Raw genomic sequence first — 18,244 nt, forward strand, 5'->3', positions numbered from 1 at the left:
TAATATTTTTTCACTGGAGATTTTGTGCATAACAGTAAATTCTGTAAGATAGGTCAGGGAGGGGCCACTATTAGACAAATATTACCTGTCAGTCAAAGGTGTAATAACTAGCCGAGGGGTATTTCCTAAATACTCATAATAATACTGAAACTGAGCATCACAAATGTTGGCAAAGCAGTGTTTCAGGGTCCAATCCCATCTATGGCGTAGTTGCGACAGCCAAGAGAAAGCTTGGGAACTAGCAACCTATAAAAATACCATATTGTAAAACTGTTACTTATGGAGATGCTATTATAGAATAAAGAATCCAGTTGATGCCAAAACGCCTATGCAATCTTCACCAGCCTTACTCACAGTCATTCATATATAACTCCAGTGTCTGCAATTATAAAAGTTTAGATTCATTCCCAAGCACTCTTACACCATAGCAAATAAAATGCAATATAATCTTGCCTTTTTAATGGAGGCTTTACTTGCTACAGATATTATAATTTCTGCCAAGGTAATTTTCTCTTCCATTCTCACATTTACAAGAAACAAACTGCAGGTATTTAACATGAGTCAATGTTGTATCTGCCTTTCATCATCATTCATATCATTGTATTCCTCAGATCAGATTTTATTGACACACTTTGGATTCCATCAAACAATTATATCTTTGTTATCTCATTTGTTTCTTGTCTAGCATTTGCAACATCATACACTGCCTGGATTGTCTTTAAAATGTCAATGATATCAATGGAAACTACGGTAAGAAACTAAGGTTACAGAAACTTGTGTCTTTAACACCCTCTAAGGAACGTCAATGCAATCCTTTGGAAGTCTTATAAGAAGAAGTGTTAAATATAACAATATATATAGACACCGTTCCTTATTTTATTTCCACTAATAATCCACTGCAGAAGGTTCATATAGAGGAAAATGAAGGTATAAAACATAATGAATTGGTTTTTTGCTGATATTTTTCTAGTCTCAGTTTGTAAAATTTATTTTTGTGGGTTTTTTTTAGCTCTCACTCGCTTGATCTAAAGCACTTATTTTCAATTCACATTCCCACATTCAGGTAGATATGACAGAGGAACAGAGAATTTTTAGGAAATACTAATCCATGAAGCAAATGGGGGTCTCAGCTAGAGCCCAGAGGTAACCAGAATCTCTCATTTAAATTAAATGGATGCTAAATATTCTCCCTCCAGGCAGACTGCAGCAGATATAGAATAGCACGTCAGCCAAAGTATTTAAGTCTAAGGCAGGGGTAGGCAACTTTGGCTCTTTTATGACTCGTGGACTTCAACTCCCAGAATTCCTGAGCCAGCTGGCTCAGGAATTCTGGGAGTTGAAGTCCACGAGTCATAAAAGAGCCAAGGTTGCCTACCCCTAAGGAAATAGGTTTATACTAGATTCAGGATAGATTCAGAATAGTGGTCAAAATCTGAAACAATGACTAGTGGGTTTACCTTCTGAGATAGAAGCTTTGCCACCACATCCCTTGCATGCACATCTACTGTACAAATAGTCATGATCTTCTGTCTGTCACTGGGTGTCAGATCACCCAACAGTAGAGCAATAAGAGCATTTAGCTGAGCAATCTGAGAAAGACACACATAAATAATTTCATATTTTATTTTATATACCAAATCATTGACATTCATCTGTTATATAATTTGTTTATTGATTGATTGATCAGTTTATTTATTACATTGGTTTATATAGCCATCTATCTCACCAAATGAGTCAATTTATTCTAATGTTTAAGGCATCAGGCTAGAAAGCAAGAGACCATGAGTTCAAGTCCCACCTTAGCCATTAAAGCCAGTTGGGTGATCTTGGGCCAGTCATTCTCAGTCCAACTCACCTCACAGGGTTGTTGTTATGGTGAAAATAGGAAGTTTGCTGCCTTGAATTATTTGCAAAAATAATAAAAGGCAGAATATAAACAAGTAAAAATGAAATTGCTTTACAGTTTTACTGCATGGCAAACAGCTTTTCCCCCCATTCTACATATAATTTGTAAACTCTATTTAGATATGGTCTGGTAGGTCATAAATAAGGGTAACAGCAATACCTGTTTCTTATGATAATCCTTCAAAGCAGTTTCAAACCCTTCTTCAAGTCTGCTGAATGCTATTCCCACATCTGTAGTCCACCAGATTTGAGAACCAGTAAGTGCTACTTGTGCAGGATAATCAAAGATCCACTGTTCTCTGGGTTTTTCTTCATAAACAGTGATAGCTTCTGTGATGTGATAACGCACTGATTCGTGCATCGTATCTTCCAGACGTTTTAACCAGGTTTCTACCTTTTCAGGTAACAATTAGGCACATTGGATTCAATTCACAGAAAATTAGTTGCACTTATAATTAACTTGTCACCTTTATTTCAGTGAAGTCCTACTTCAATGAACTTACATAAGATTCAATTCAGTGGGTTATCTTAGAAACAACACCAACAAATGAATTATCACTATTGAATAGTTTCTTGCTCATACAATATATTCCATATCCCAGCTTGTCTTTTCACTTCACTACACCTACCTCTGAAGCAAAAGAGCAGACATTGCTTATAGTGTTGTGTTGATGAACGTGGGATTGCATCAATTGGACTTTTGTGTCCAATTATCATTGTTCTGATGGATGTAGTTTTTATTCATGAGTGTCTGGGGTTTTTTTTCTTTTTAATTCAGAAAGAATGTTGTCAATTCCAGGCACAAGGATCAGTTAAATAAAGATGATCAACAGATTAATCCATGCCATATCAGTAATATAAGATGCAGAATATGGGCAAACTTGTGCCACCCTTGATTATATCCCAGACTGCTGCAAATTTGTCTAATACAAGATGAACTATAGTATTTGGTTCTGAAGACAACTCTGGGACAATGGAAGAACCTTCCAAACTGTGAGACATTTGAGCTTGTTAATAATATCTTGAAGCACACTGATGGTAAGGAGATGAATTGGGGAGGGAACTGCAAAGGGAACACCCTGGTAAGATTGTCCAAATTTAGCTAGTATTTTTTTATATTTTAATTTTAATTCCATTTATATCCTGCCCTTCTTCGAAGACTCAGGGCGGCTTACAAGCTTAGCAGTAGCCTTCATTCTATGTATATGCCTGCTTATTAGGGCTTTCACACACACCCCAAGCGGCATTATTACAAAGTCAGCTTATTGCCCCCAACAATCTGGGTCCTCATTTTACCTACCTCGGAAGGATGGAAGGCTGAGTCAACCTTGAGCCTGGTGGGATCCGAACCTGCACTAATTGCAGGCAGCTGGTGTTACTTAAGGAGGCATTAGCCCACTGCTCCACCAAGGCTCTATTGAGATTCTTTGATACAGGATGAGGCAACAGCACAGGGCTTTTCAACCGGTGGTACGTGTGCCACCTGTGGTACTTTGCCACATGGCAGGTGGTACATGACTGTCCCAGAGAAATGTAGTGGGGGAGGGAAATGAGCCAAAGTGACCCAAGCCTGATGGAGAGGCAGCTGCAGCTACAGGACTGTCTGGGTTTGGCAGAAGCCTCAGGAGCCAGCACAACTCCAGCTGATTGGCACTTCCAGAAGCAGCATGGAGCTGGAGGTGAACTGAAGAAAAAGGGGGAGAGGAGAGGAGAGGCTATAAAAGGAGGTGGTTTGGGCAGGAAAGGGAAAAAAAACCAACAACAGGGAAGGTTTAATCCCTTTAAACAAATGTAATTAGTTTTACCCCCTTATCTTGAGTATGTCTATGGCTTTTAGAAAGTTTTCTTTGAAGGTAAACAGGCTTAATTTAAAGCTAAAGCTTTTTGCGATTGCTGGAGCCTTTTAGTCTCAGACTGCAACATTGTGACACACCTGAGGCAGCTTAAAGAAAGAAAAAAACCTGGAGTTTATGTCTTTCTTTATTTTGTGCACCTTTCTTGATTTGCACTTGATTCCTGTGTCTTTAAGGCTACAGGGAAGGGATTGGGGTTGGGTGCATTCTTACTACACTGTAGAAAGAGCTCAAAAGGGAGAGAGGAAGAAGGGCCAACCAGCTAGCTCAGGGGTGTACAAACTTAGCAACTTTAAACCTGTGGACTCAACTCCCAGAATTCCTCAACCAGCCATGATGGCTGAGGAATTCTGGGAGTTGAATTCCACAAGTCTTAAAAGTGCCAAGTTTGAAGACCCCTGAGCTAGCTGGTAGTGGTGCATATTAATAAACATGGATAAGTTCATCATACATTTGTCAGTGCAAATGGAAAGTGATTCAGCAAAGGAACAGCCACCAAACAAATTAAAACTGGTTCTATTTTCCTTTTTTTCTACAGTTTGTAATATTTTATTAGATTATAGAATAAAATACAAGAATACAAAAGCAAAGAGTAGGACACAGTGGGGAGGAAAAAGAGGGGAAGTGAGGGGGAGAAGGGAAAAAGAACAGACTTCCTCTGTTGCAGTAGAAGGAAGCATTAACATTCAACCTCAACTTTTTACTTCTCCATAATATAAACTAGCCATTTCTATAACAAAAAATGAATCTAATAAGCAAAACCCAAAATCCCCCCCCCTTTTTTTTCTTTAGTCATCAAGTTTTTGACACCTTGCTAAGCACTGGTGGTACTCAAATATTGTCATGTCCTAAAAGTTGTACAATCTGTGAAAAGGTTGAAAAGTCCTGCTCTAGCATGTGAAAAGACAGCTGAAATTCAAGGTCAAGAGCATTTGCCATCCTATAGTTTGTTGTCTCCAGCACAGAGAACTTCTAAGGAACTGTGTGTTTTGTCCACTTGTACATTGGGTGATAATATAGAAAGAAATAGTTTTAGAAGTATAATCATCTAACTCAGAATATAGGGTGAGTGTGGGGCTTATGAGGCTATATTAATCAACAAAACCTGAAAATGGATAGTTTTGACAGAAATAATTGGAATGGCAGAGAAAGTGGTGATCTTTGCATCAGAAGTTATGCTGTGCTGGAATTTAAATCTAAGATTTATCTTAAAAGATACCCAGAGCAAAGGATAAGTTCTTAGAGTTAGAAAAAGTTGTAACTGTGCCCCAGGAATGGCAATGGAAATCATTAAGAAGAAAGGAAACAACTCCCAAGTGAGGCAGAATAAATAGTTCAAGGATGAAGGTGATCTGAAAGATGACAAATTCAGTCCAACTAACTATTGTATTATTATCTTACTACTGTATGTATAATTAGCAAATTATAAGCTAAATATTTTTTGCAATTTTGTTGACTGGATTATCCAAGAAAGAATCTTCACAATGGAGCAAGCCCATTTTAAATAAGATTTTTCTGTTGCTGATCAATATATTACTTTATACATCATCTCTGTATAGTGTACTAATATTCTGTCATGAGAAACTGTGGCATCAAAGAGCAGTTTTTTTCTGTCAATCACTGGCTCTTGTAAACACTTATGACATTGCATGAAGGGATTACAGTTCAAGTCCAATATTCAAATAGTTCAGAACTGATCGACCCTATTCCGATTTCTAAGACCATTCAATAATTTAATATTTACATCAACAATATTGTTGAAGCACTTATGAAAACCCTTTACAACCAAATTTCATTCTGACAATAGAATAATTGCCTCTTTCATGTATTAGCATCTGCTGATGGTGGTTGATTGCCAACATACGCTGGATCATGGAGAAAGCTAGGGAGTTCCAGAAAAACATCTACTTCTGCTTCATTGACTATGCTAAAGCCTTTGATTGTGTGGATCATAACAAACTGTGGCAAGTTCTTAAAGAGATGGGAGTACCAGACCATCTTATTTGTCTCTTGAGAAACCTATATGCGGATCAAGAAGCAACAGTGAGAACTGGACACGGAACCACTGATTGGTTCAAAATTGGGAAAGGAGTCCGGCAAGGCTGTATACTGTCGCCCTGCCTATTTAACTTATATGCAGAGCACATCATGAGAAAGGCAGGGCTAGATGAATCAAAAGTTGGAATTAAGATTGCCGGAAGAAATATCAACAACCTAAGATACGCAGATGATACCACTCTAATGGCAGAAAGTGAAGAAGAACTAAAGAGCCTCTTGTTGCGGGTGAAGAAGGAGAGTGCAAAACTTGGGTTGAAACTTAACATTAAGAAAACCAAGATCATGGCATCTGGCCCTCTCAATTCCTGGCAAATAGATGGGGAAGAAATGGAGGTAGTGACAAATTTTATTTTCCTGGGCTCCAAGATCACTGCAGATGGGGACTGTAGCCAAGAAATTAAAAGACGCTTGCTCCTGGGGAGGAAAGCCATGGCAAATCTAGACAGCACACTAAAAAGCAGAGACATCACCCTGTCAACAAAAGTGCGTATAGTCAAGGCTATGGTCTTCCCAGTTGCAATGTATGGCAGTGAAAGTTGGACCATAAGAAAGGCTGAGCGCCAAAGAATTGAGGCCTTTGAACTGTGGTGCTGGAGAAGACTCCTGCGAGTCCCTTGGACTGCAAGGCGATCAAACCGGTCAGTCCTAGAGGAGATCAACCCTGACTGCTCTTTAGAAGGCCAGATCCTGAAGCTAAAACTCAAGTACTTTGGCCACCTAATGAGAAGGAAGGACTCACTGGAGAAGAGCCTAATGCTGGGAAAGATCGAGGGCAATAGAAGAAGGGGACGACAGAGAATGAGGTGGCTGGATGGAGTCACTGAAGCAGTAGGCGTGAGCTTAAATGGACTCCAGAAGATGGTAGAGGACAGGAAGGCCTGGAGGAATATTGTCCATAGGGTCGCGATGGGTCGGACACGACTTCGCAGCTAACAACAACAACAACGATGGTGGTTGGGATGTACACTGTCACCTCAGTGTGACAATGGTAACTCTGACACCTTAGAAACAATGGTAAACTCTTGCCAAGAGTTTTTGTGCATCAGCTCAGACTTTGAAATTGAAATAGTAATGCATGTGCTTCTGAAATGTTCAGTCACTCTTTTGTTTTGCAGAGTTAATCTCCCTCTAATTACAAACTATTCAGATTATTCTATATGATGATTGTGTGCCACCTACTAAATGATCAGGATTGGGAAGTCTCACGAATTGTAGCCAACTTTTGTACCAACTCTATGACAATTTTTAGATTCTGGACCTGTTTCCCTAGGTGTATCTCCACTATACAGAAATGAGTTGGGAATTTTTTAGTGGATGCAGCATAATATATTTTTTTAACTTCTGTGTTAAATTATATGTTTCAGTAAACTAAACAGTGATAGTAAAAACAAACTGAAGGGCTTGTTTGTATGAATGAGATACTCAGCAAACACTTTTGTAAATTCTAGAATGTAGAGCTACATAGGAACACAGCCCATGTGTATAAATCACAGAGCGGTAAAGCACATGACATTTAAAAGAACAAATGAATAAGCAAACAACCATGCAAAAAAAGTATTCAGTCAAGACAAGTTGCCATAGAATATTTAAGGTAAAAAGTAATTTAAAGTAAAAAGCATGAAAAAGTAATAAAATTGTTTTATCACTGCATTCGTTGAAAGAGCATTTGTCAAGTTTCCAATGTATGGGCTTTTCAAGTGACTCTGAGGCATTGTTTACCTTAAAAGTCCTTTATTAGCCTAATACACCGGCAAATGCTTGCTCGAAGGAAGCTGGAATCTGAAATCTCCACCCTTGCACAATATATTAAAACACAATTCTCCACCTTTCTAATTAATCATATTCTCCAATTAATTTAAAGAATCAGTTTCCCTTCCGTTAGAAAACTCACCAAGGTCTTATCTTCTTTAGTTAGAGATGGCCTTGAAGGTACAATCCTACTCGTCCCCCCTCCCAACCTTAAACTCAATCTCTTAAAGCAATACACAAGTTTAACATATGAAATGGCTACTTCTTCATCTCTTGTCAAGCAATAACATTCGATGTTAGCAGCATTGACAGCATAGAGAATAATAATACTAAGAATCTTTTGCATGACCTAACCAAAAGTATGTTCAAGATTTCTTTTTGGAAGGAAGAACCTACATAATTTATCCAAGAAAGAGCCTTGGTGGAGCAGTGGGCTAATGCCTCCTTAAGTAACACCAGCTGCCTGCAATTAGTGCAGGTTCGCATCCCACCAGGCTCAAGGTTGACTCAGCCTTCCATCCTTCCAAGGTAGGTAAAATGAGGACCCAGATTGTTGGGGGCAATAAGCTGACTTTGTAATAATGCCGCTTGGGGTGTGTGTGAAAGCCCTAATAAGCAGGCATATACATAGAATGAAGGCTACTGCTAAGCTTGTAAGCCGCCCTGAGTCTTCGGAGAAGGGCGGGATATAAATGGAATTAAAAAAATAAAAATAATTTTATGATCATAATTTAATATGCTTGAGATTTGTTATGTCTTCCAACACACTGTGCTACATTAACTTGATCCAAAACAACATTATCCCTACAGAAGCATAATCAACATTTTCTTATTGCCTTTGGAATTTAAGCCTTGATTATTATAATGGTATTAGTTGCTCTTGAAGTCTTTCATAAATATATATTTATTTTGACAGTTCATAGTATGAAATTTAATTTCAGAACAAAAGGCAGCCTAAATTGCCTTATCCACTGCCCAAAGTGTTTAAACATAGCTTGTCTCCCAATTCTCTCACCATTAAATGTGTTCAATAACATGAACGTCCATTGATCATTCCCAAAATGAAGGACTACAATGAAACAAGAGGTGAATAAGAAAATTTTGAAATTTATATAGATGACTCAAAGTAGAAATTTGTCTGGTATAGAATAATACTATCCAGATGAGTCTAGGGGACAATTTTAAAAAGAAGTTTTAAAAACACACATGAATAGGAAGCTACCTGGGATTTTATTATGAATTGTCATTGTAAACTAATATAATTATTTTGCTGAGCATGTTAACGTCAAAATGTAATTATCTTAACACATTTATTTTAAGGACCATTTTATTTGAATAGTTAGGTAAAACAGAAATGCATCGTCCCTTAAGAATGCATATTTCTTTTTTTTTTTAAAGAAAATAGAATCTGAAATATTTTTGTTTTTGTTTATATTTGCATAATTGCAGACCAGGAGACTTATCATTAATATGTGTGCATGTGTGTTTATGTGTATTTTAAATGTAGTCAACATGGCGACTGTTAAGTGCTGCTTATTATTTTCTAACTTTAGAACACAAAGAAAAATATCACACTTCAGTGCATCACATACCTGACCATTACATTCAAGTTGTCCACTGAATGGGACATATTCCTTTTCTTTGCTGTACATCCCTAGTACAATATTGCTGTGTTGATTTCCATTGTCTTGGAATTTAAGATCAGCAGTATTGTCAAAAAGTTTAATAAGATGGCAAGTCACCTGCATTTACAAAACAGTATACAATTAAAAAAACCTCCAGGTTTACTCATTCCTTTATTTCTTTTTGTTGTATGGTATTTCTTTGCAGTTAATGCTTTAGATATAACGGCAAGAAAATTTACCTGTTTAGGTTGTGCTCCTTTTGAAAGAATGTCTAGCAAGTCAGCAGATGAAACAAAATAGAATCGTGGAAAAGCTAAACGTTTAGTCTCTAAGTATTCAGCAAGAGCCTTTTCACAAAAGGAGAGTCTGAAAATTGAGGAGGAAAACATTTCTGTTTAAGAATGTATGTTTTTTTCAACAACAATTTTAATAGCTCATTATGGGATGTCAATAGTTCAAGACTTTCTTCAGTATGAATATAAGAGTTTAACTGTCCTTCATAAGAATAATTAATACATACAATGTCATGACTCAGGCTCAGAACTCAGATTCTGAATCTGAAAGAGCTGCTTTAGCTGAACCTGTGGAATTTCAGCCAAGCCAAAAGTCACTGAGGCTAATCAAAAACAGGTACCACTTGGATAGCTAAAGCAATCAGATGGAGGATAACCTAAGGCAGGGATCTTCAAACTTGGCCCTTTTATGACTTGTGGACTTCAACTCCTAGAATCCCTTAGCCAGCCATGCTGGCTGAGGAATTCTGGGAGTTGAAGTCCACAAGTCATAAAAGGGCCAAGTTTGAAGACCCCTGACCTAAGCCCTTTCAAGCTCTCACATCAGTTACAGTAAACAAGGACCAGAGCAGTTCTCTGAGACTTCTTGCTTTCAAGGGAGTAAATCTTTTGATTAGTGAATATTGGCTGCAGCCTGGTTTAAGAAGCAGGCTTGACCCATGTCACTGTCTGACATTGCGCACAATGTTCCCATGAATTCTGGTTGTATAAACGTCCTGATTAGCTGACAGTTGTGACTTGGCTCTTGGAACCTTGGAGTTATTTTGGGCCATCTTCTGCATGCTCAGAGTCAATCACTCAAGTGATGTGCATGTTTTGACTATTGTTATCTCCAGAATATCAGTAAACTGTGAATTACCCTGGCAACTGTATATGAGTTGGTAGTTGAATCAGAAGGACAATACCCCAAAGTAATTTGAACAATTCAAATCTACTGCATTTTTGAATGAAATAGAGTTCTCTGTTCAGTTTTGACAATGAGACGGTTATGAATAAAACTGTTTAATGAGCAAATTAAGAAGTCCATACATGTGAAGAAGTATTACATGCTATTTAAATGACTGTATTTAGGGAATGTGAATGTGGGACATTTTTCATGTGGTAGAAGTATTTAGGAGCCATAGTGGTACAGAGGTTAGAATCCAGGTTACTTCTCCTGACTGCCGGCTGTCTGCAGTTTGTCAGTTTGATTCTCACCAACTCAAGATTGACTCAGCCTTCCACTCTTCTGAGGTCGGCAAAATGAGGAGCCAGATTTTGAGGGGCAATGGGCTGACTCTGTAAACCGCTTAGGGAGGGCTATAAAACACTGTGAAATGGTATATAAGTCTGAGTACTGTTGCTATTGCCATTATTAAGCCCTGCAAATTTATGATTAAAAATCAATACTATTTTAAATAAGACTTTAAACAATTATCAAATCATGATATATAATTACTGCTAAATATTATATATTTAATTGTATTATATGAAAACAACTGACTCAACAATACCTATTCTGCAAATCTTGAAGTTTTTCATACAAATTAGGCTTGGTTGCTGCTTCCAATACATTTCTGGTATTTGCTGAATCATTCATTAATCCCTAGGTTCAGGAGCAAAAAAAATTCTTTTAATTTGTGAAAACAGATTTATTTGATTCCTCATTTTTGAGGAAAACAAAATATTTCCCTTATCTCCAGAATGTTAAGTGTAATATTTGTACTAGTATAAATTATTCTCAAATCTGCATGAAAAAACCCTGATCCGGTGGTACTGGTTTTAAAAACAACTGTTGCTGGAAACAACACTTACTCACACATTATGTAGTTTTCTACATTTCAAAGGAATAGCACAGTGACATAAATCAAGTCAAATAACTATGACAATTTCATATAGTAAATACTGATTTCAGACATATTTAACTTTTTTTCCTATCTTCCTAAAGAAAATAACATTAATAATTTATTGAAAATGATGTTTTATCTTTTCTAGGAAACCATGTATTTATTTTAAAGAGCTATACTTTGGGTAGCAAGGAATAAAATTCCATATCCCTCAAAAATGGTAGCAAGGTACAGGTAGTCCTCAACTTACAACAGTTCATTTAGTGACTATTTGAAGTTAAACGGCACTGAAAAAAGTGGAATGACCATTTGTATGACATACAACTTTTGCAACGTCCCTATGGTCATGTGATCAAAATTCAGACCTTTGGCAACTGACTCATATTTATGATGGTTGCAATGCCCCAGGGTCAAGTGATCCTCTTTTGTAATCTTCTGACAAGCAAAGTCAATGGGGAAGCCAGATACACTGAACAACCATGTTATTCATTTAACAACCTCAATGATTCACTTAACAACTGTGGTAAGAAAGATCATAAAATGGAGTAAAATTCACTTAAAAATTGTCTTGTTTAGCAACAGAAATTTTGGGCCCAGTTGTGGTTGTCGGTTGAGGACTACCCGCATTTATGCTAACACACATTTCTGTTTTCATCAATGTCCAGATAATACAGGATTACATGTAGTAAGAGAGGTACAGAAATTTTTTTTAAAAAATTGCTCTACAAGGACACTTTCTTTATGTGCTTTTTCATTTCTCCCAAAAGATGCCTGAAGTTCTAGAGAAATATTTTATACTTGTACTATCTTGCTAATTAGTGTTTTCCTGTATAGGTAGTCCTCGAATTATGACAGTTGAGCCCAAAACTTCTGTTCCTAAGTGAAAGAGTTACCCCATTTTATGACCTTTCTTGCTATAGTTGTTAAGTGAATTACTGCAGCTGTTGAGGTAGTAACATGGTTGTTAAGTGAATCTGGCTTCCCCATTGACTTTGCTTGTCAAAAGGTTGCAAAAGGTTATCATATGATCCCAGGACACTACAACCGTCATAAATATTAATCAGTTGCCAAACATCCAAATTTTGATCACGTGACCATGTGGATGCGATGCTGCAATAGTTATAAGTGTGAAAACAACCATAAATCACTTTTTTCTGTGCCATTGTAACTAAATGAACTGTTGTAAGTCGAGGACTATCTGCATAATAAAAACATTTTTGAGTCAATTTCAACCTGTACATATCCATATTAATTTTATGGAAATAGTTTCTATTGCCTTCTTCTAGGACATTTTTCTCAATATTCCACTCTAGTTTTATGTTTTGGGATATCCTATCATAATTTGATTCTGCTTGCCTTCTTTCGAATACCAGCTAAGGTCATGTTTTCCTGCAGGAAATATACTTTTTTCCTTTTTTCTGCAGGTAATAGTAATATATAGTACTGCTCAGATAGTTTCTTTTCTTACTGCTTCCTTATTTTTTTTTAAAAAAAGCTGAAAATTCAATAATAGCACTTTGCAATAGTTTGCCCTTTTCTACATTTCAAATTGCAAGGAATGGATTTATTAAGATTTGAATGGAATCCATAAACTTATTGATTACATCTTTATCTCTTTGACAATGTCAGAATGCATTGAAACTTCATGGCAATGCAGTGAACCAGCAATGCTGAGATACTCTTACTTAAGGCCAAGAAAAATCACCCAAACCTGCATTTCACAATAATTCAGAAGAAGTAAGGCTTCAAATGCTATATTCATTAAAGATCTATTGATCTGAAGTTCTACTTGTGCATGAAATATGCCTTAACCATTTCGAAGAACAACAAATACATTTTAAATTTTACTTACTACTGCTATACTATTCAGTTTGAAGAAAATAATAAATAGTTCACAAAATATTTTTATATATGTCATTTGGGCATCATTTTATTTTCTATTTGTTTGGATTGATATCCTTGGGACAGATTAATATGGTTAATTACTTAAAACAGTATACATTATTTTCTATATACATAAGTATATAAATACTTTCATGGGAATTTTGGTACAATCTGCATATGAAAATGAAACAGAAGTTTTGATTATGATTTACTTAGGTGGCTTATTTCTCATTAACCTTAAAATCCACATCAATGCAATCAAATCTCTTTGAATCTTCAGGAAGCTGTTCTCTGATGTCATCTGAACCAATAAAAATACTTTCGAGATGAGACCATGTACGCTGAACTTCCATCCATATATAAATGACAGAGTCTGCCACATTGAGCCTTTTTTGCCAAGTTAACACTTGTTCAATGAAATATTCGACATATTTACTTTGCAGAACTGTTTGCAATTGAACCTTGAGAAAAAGAGAACAAAATGAAATTAAAAGGATATAGAAAATTACTCAAAGAGACAGAAGAATCATAGCTGCAAAAGTTTTACAAAAATCTCCTGCAAGCTATTATTACAGTAAATCACAGCAAAAGACATTTTCAAACCTAGCAAATGGACAGCATATTATTAAATGATTCCATATTATCTAAGGGAAAAGGAAAGACACCAAGGACCTGTAATTTCGCAAACTCCTACACAGACAGGAATTTTTGTTAAACCATATACAGTCAAGAACACATATAATTTTACAGACTAACATCTGGGACAGCTAAGATTCACTGTAAATAAAATTGTGAAAACAGAGATGTGAGTTAATCCATTTTTTTTAAAAAAAAAGCACATTAGTAATTCAACAACAAGCACATTTACTCATTAGTAAATCAGATCTTACTTGATTATTATCTAAAGTCTCAAAAAGCTGTTCGTCTATTTTCAGCAAGAAAATACTGGTCCTGAAATGTTCTTCATAAGAAAACTCCATAGCAGCCCACGTTTGACTAATTTCTATCAGAATCTAGTTAACATAATAAAAAACTGATTAGAAACATTTTGACCAAAGCAATGTTTAAATCAATATTTATACAATTCACCTGAGATGTATCACCATAATTTATAAAATTTATACACTATTGCTATCGTAGATTTTGTGTACTATTCAAGTGATTCACATTTGATAAAATCGTTGCAAATTTACAAAATATTTCAAAAGAAAACAATGATTTGCACTCAAAGCAACCATTTTACATTGGGAATGGGATGTTATGAACTTGACGTGAATGTTTAAAATTCAAAATAATTCAAATTCAAAATATTTTATAGAGATCAATGTATAAACAACTATCAAATGGCCCAAAATTTAGGAAAAATAAATGTGAGAGGGTTTTCTTATAGGCCACCTTTGTTTCACACTGTCTTCTTTTCTACTCCTCCTGAATTTTGATTTTAATAGGAATACTTCTAAAATTAAATCTGGATTGTGTAAACATACAATTTGCATCCATGTTCAGTTAATTTTACTCAATTTCATCTTTTGTGCCTCTTATATTATTATTATGTGAGTATGCATTAATAAAATTGCAAAAAGTAGCATTAATCTGGTCATACATTTGATCACATCAGAGTTCATTTTAGCAATACAGCAATACACTTATGTATTTTCTTTCATAATAGATATCACCATTCGGAAGGAAATTTTAGTAGAATAATACCTAAAATCTAAAATTTCACCAAGTCCATTTAACAATGTACTTGACTGCTCATTAGTAAAATTGTACAACTGAAAATGCAGAGGAAACATAAATAGAAATGGAAATAAAATCACAATGAACAATATTGTCTATCAAAGTCAGAAAAAGAGCTTAAACTCGCTAGATAAATAGAAATGCTTCATTTCTATTTAAAAATAAGAATTGAAGAATTCTAAAATCCAAGAAGATATTCAGAATAAAATTTTGGAAAGAATCTGAAAAGAAATAGGATTAACCTTCTCAATTCCAAGTTCTTTTACTGCTTTGTCAACAATGTTCCGGACATCATCTTCCACGTTATGCAGATTCAGCGCCAGCAGATTTGCTAAAGTTGTATCTTCAGTTATGGAAAATTGAACCTGAAAAAGCAACAAAATACCGTATATTCATGTATAAACAAAGAAAGAAACAGGACCACAAACATTCCTACAAAATGCTGGAAAATTATTTGGTGATGCAATTTTCATCCTGTTGAAGCAAGAGATCAAAAGTCTAAAATACATATATCACCAATGAAGGAGAATATTTATAGCTCAAGGATGAAATGACATCCTTGGTATCCTCAGAGCTTGGTTGTTTTAATTACCCAAACTAGGCAACATCATCATTGCACTGATGAGCACTGAAAACTTTACCTAGTTTGGGTAATGAAGCAATGGCAAGAAAATAACTAGCTTAGAGAATACTGAAGACACCTCATAAATGTATTAGCACTGAAAAAGCAAAACAAACCGAAAAAAGAAATCATTACAATAAATCAGTCAGAAACATAACATGCTGCTCTTCCATTGTTTTTGTACAATTTGCAAAGGAGCAACTAGTAACAGCATTCCAGGTTGAATTACAAATATTCTTTCCTAAGCAGTGGTATTTTATTTATTTTTTTATTTTAGCCATACATTACCCAACTCCAAAGAATTCTGGAATCTTTACAAGAAAACAAGACAACTATAAAACAATAATGCCAGCATAAAAGAAGATATTCTGGAAAGCAAAAATGTCAAAACTGGGCAACAACACAATATATATCCACTGTCTGGAAAAGTTTACATATACCCTATACAAAGAGCAAGGCCTTCTGAAACATAAGTAGGGTGGAAACCACTCAGATCAGGGGTAGACAATTAATTCTCCCAAGGAATCACATGAGAAACTGGAATGTTGTGGAAGACTGAACCAATAGGACCGTGAAGGTACATACGCATGCACACATGCACATATGTAAATTGAAAAAAAGTAGACACCTTTAAAATAAAATGCAGTTGTATTGTGTGTATGGTGTCCACTTATTTACATTTGAATTCTAATTTCCTTTTGACCTCACACGGGCTAGACAGGGGCATCCAGGGGCCATAAAATGTCCAGGTCTAATACAGATCCGGGGAGGAAACTCAACCTAGAGGGTACCTGCTATGAGAGGAAAGGCTCAAAATTATTAACATAAATTATAACATTAAGGGAAATATTTTTTTAAAAAAAATCAAGAGTTTCAAGAAATAAAAAAATGATTTTTTTAATTTTTGTATGAAAGACATGATCAAACATTTAGAAATGCATTTACATTGAAATTAGAAAAATTCCTTACGCCTATTGCCTCCATGAGCTGATACCAGTGCCGATCTCGAATTGCTGGATTCTGCAACTCTATTACAACTCTCAGTGATGTCAAAAGGTTCTTAATAGTTAATTCCAGGCTTGTATATATATTCCAAGAATGAACCTCTTTATCCAATGACCATATCTCCTAAGAGAAAGCATCATAAAATACTTTGTGTCATTTAGCACCCGCTAATCTAATTATTTTGTAGTCTCACTTAATGATAATTGGACTAAAATTTCCATCAATATTGGGAGTAAAATTTCCACCACTAAGTGAAGTTGTTGGAAAGTGTGACATTCATGTGGCCTTGCCTCTTAGTGATGGAATTTCTGTCAATCCCCAGTTACATACTTAAGCGAATCAGCATGGGTTGTTACGTGAGGACCTCATATGACCACGGACTTTGCTTTGGAAGTAGGTCACAAATCCTAATCACATGACCACAAGGTACAGCAACTGTCAGAAATTCAGGCCAGTTGCCCAGCACCCAGATCACTATCACATGACCATAGAGGCATTACAACAGCCAGAACGTGGGGAATTGGCTATAAATATCACTCATTCAGTTGCCTTGAAAGTTCAAATGATTGCTGAATGAATGAATGAGAACCAGTGACCACCTGTAAGCAAATTTTGCAAATGATTGACATCATAGTGCCTGCATTTAAAAAGTACTAACCAAGCTTCCCCATTTTTCAAAATAAAATCTTGCAAATGCCTCATGAAGAATGCTAAACTTTTGCACAGATTTAGTAATCTTGCATGAAAATTTGGCTAGAGTAGAGAAAAAAAACCAAAATTTGTTCATAAGGGAAACCACATATGAGAACAGTAGGTAAAGCAGCAGAATAAATGAAGGAAGGGTGATAGTTGTAGCACTTGCCTTTGCAAATCTTCTGAGTTCAGTCTCCATCTGTTCCATACTAATCTCTCTCCAATGCCTTTTGGTCCAGTCGTCAATGCTGCTCTGAAACAAGAGAAACATTGAAATGTCAGTGACATTTGACAAAGATTAAAATACTTTTATAGCCGTGCATTTGGCTCTGTTGCAGGGGCTTGAAGAATAGCAGTGTTAAATGGTCTTATTTGCTTCCATAGTGGCAAATTGCTAGTATAGTTTCCTTGATCTCTTTGCTCTCCTCCAAAGCTAAGTAGTATCAATACTGAGTATTCTGCAACCAACATGCCAGGCCTTGAACAAGCTTAGTATTCAATGTAAGGGTCAAAAAAGAAGATCTCTCCTCTCAGGTATTGATAACTGAGTCAAAGAACAAGAAAAGGACTACAAGGATATTATAAAAATGGACTACTTCACTGACTTGTATTGGAACAATGTTTTTAACTTGCTTATCCATGAAGTTAGGAATGAATATTGACAAGGCTAATTATTTGGAGCAGTAAAAAGGAAAAGGAAGGAGGAAAAAGAGAAAGAGGAGAAGAAGTGTGGTCATGGTTTTTTATTGATCAGGTCTAAATTGGAAGTGAGTAGCTCTGGACTTCTGGTTTGCCGCGCAGCCCCCATGGACTGCTGGGAGACTTGCTCTCTCTCCCCCGTCCAGTTTTGCATCACTGGGGTACCCTGAAAAGAGCCGAAAGTCACCCCAAACAAGCGAACAGCAAGGAGGGGCATTCACTGGATCGCAGGAGAGCTGCAACTCTCCCACTAGACCTGGCGATCCCTCCAAACCGGCGGATGAAAGGACTG

At 36.1% G+C, this 18,244-nt stretch overlaps 1 protein-coding gene across 1 annotated transcript in view; it reads right to left on the minus strand.

Moving 5' to 3' along the window:
* The window catches only part of DNAH11 (dynein axonemal heavy chain 11), a gene marked incomplete at its 3' end in the record, with an annotated part of 227,874 nt that overhangs the window by 167,618 nt on the left and 42,012 nt on the right, over positions 1-18,244 (minus strand). Inside the window, 11 exon segments of the mRNA XM_081342997.1 lie at positions 86-246; positions 1,458-1,589; positions 2,066-2,293; positions 9,155-9,307; positions 9,430-9,556; positions 10,977-11,068; positions 13,430-13,654; positions 14,084-14,206; positions 15,176-15,298; positions 16,525-16,683; positions 17,423-17,506. Coding sequence (XP_081199123.1) covers positions 86-246; positions 1,458-1,589; positions 2,066-2,293; positions 9,155-9,307; positions 9,430-9,556; positions 10,977-11,068; positions 13,430-13,654; positions 14,084-14,206; positions 15,176-15,298; positions 16,525-16,683; positions 17,423-17,506 — 1,607 coding nt within the window.

Source organism: Vipera berus (genome assembly GCF_964194415.1).
Source record: "Vipera berus genome assembly, chromosome: Z".
NCBI lineage: Eukaryota > Metazoa > Chordata > Lepidosauria > Squamata > Viperidae > Vipera > Vipera berus.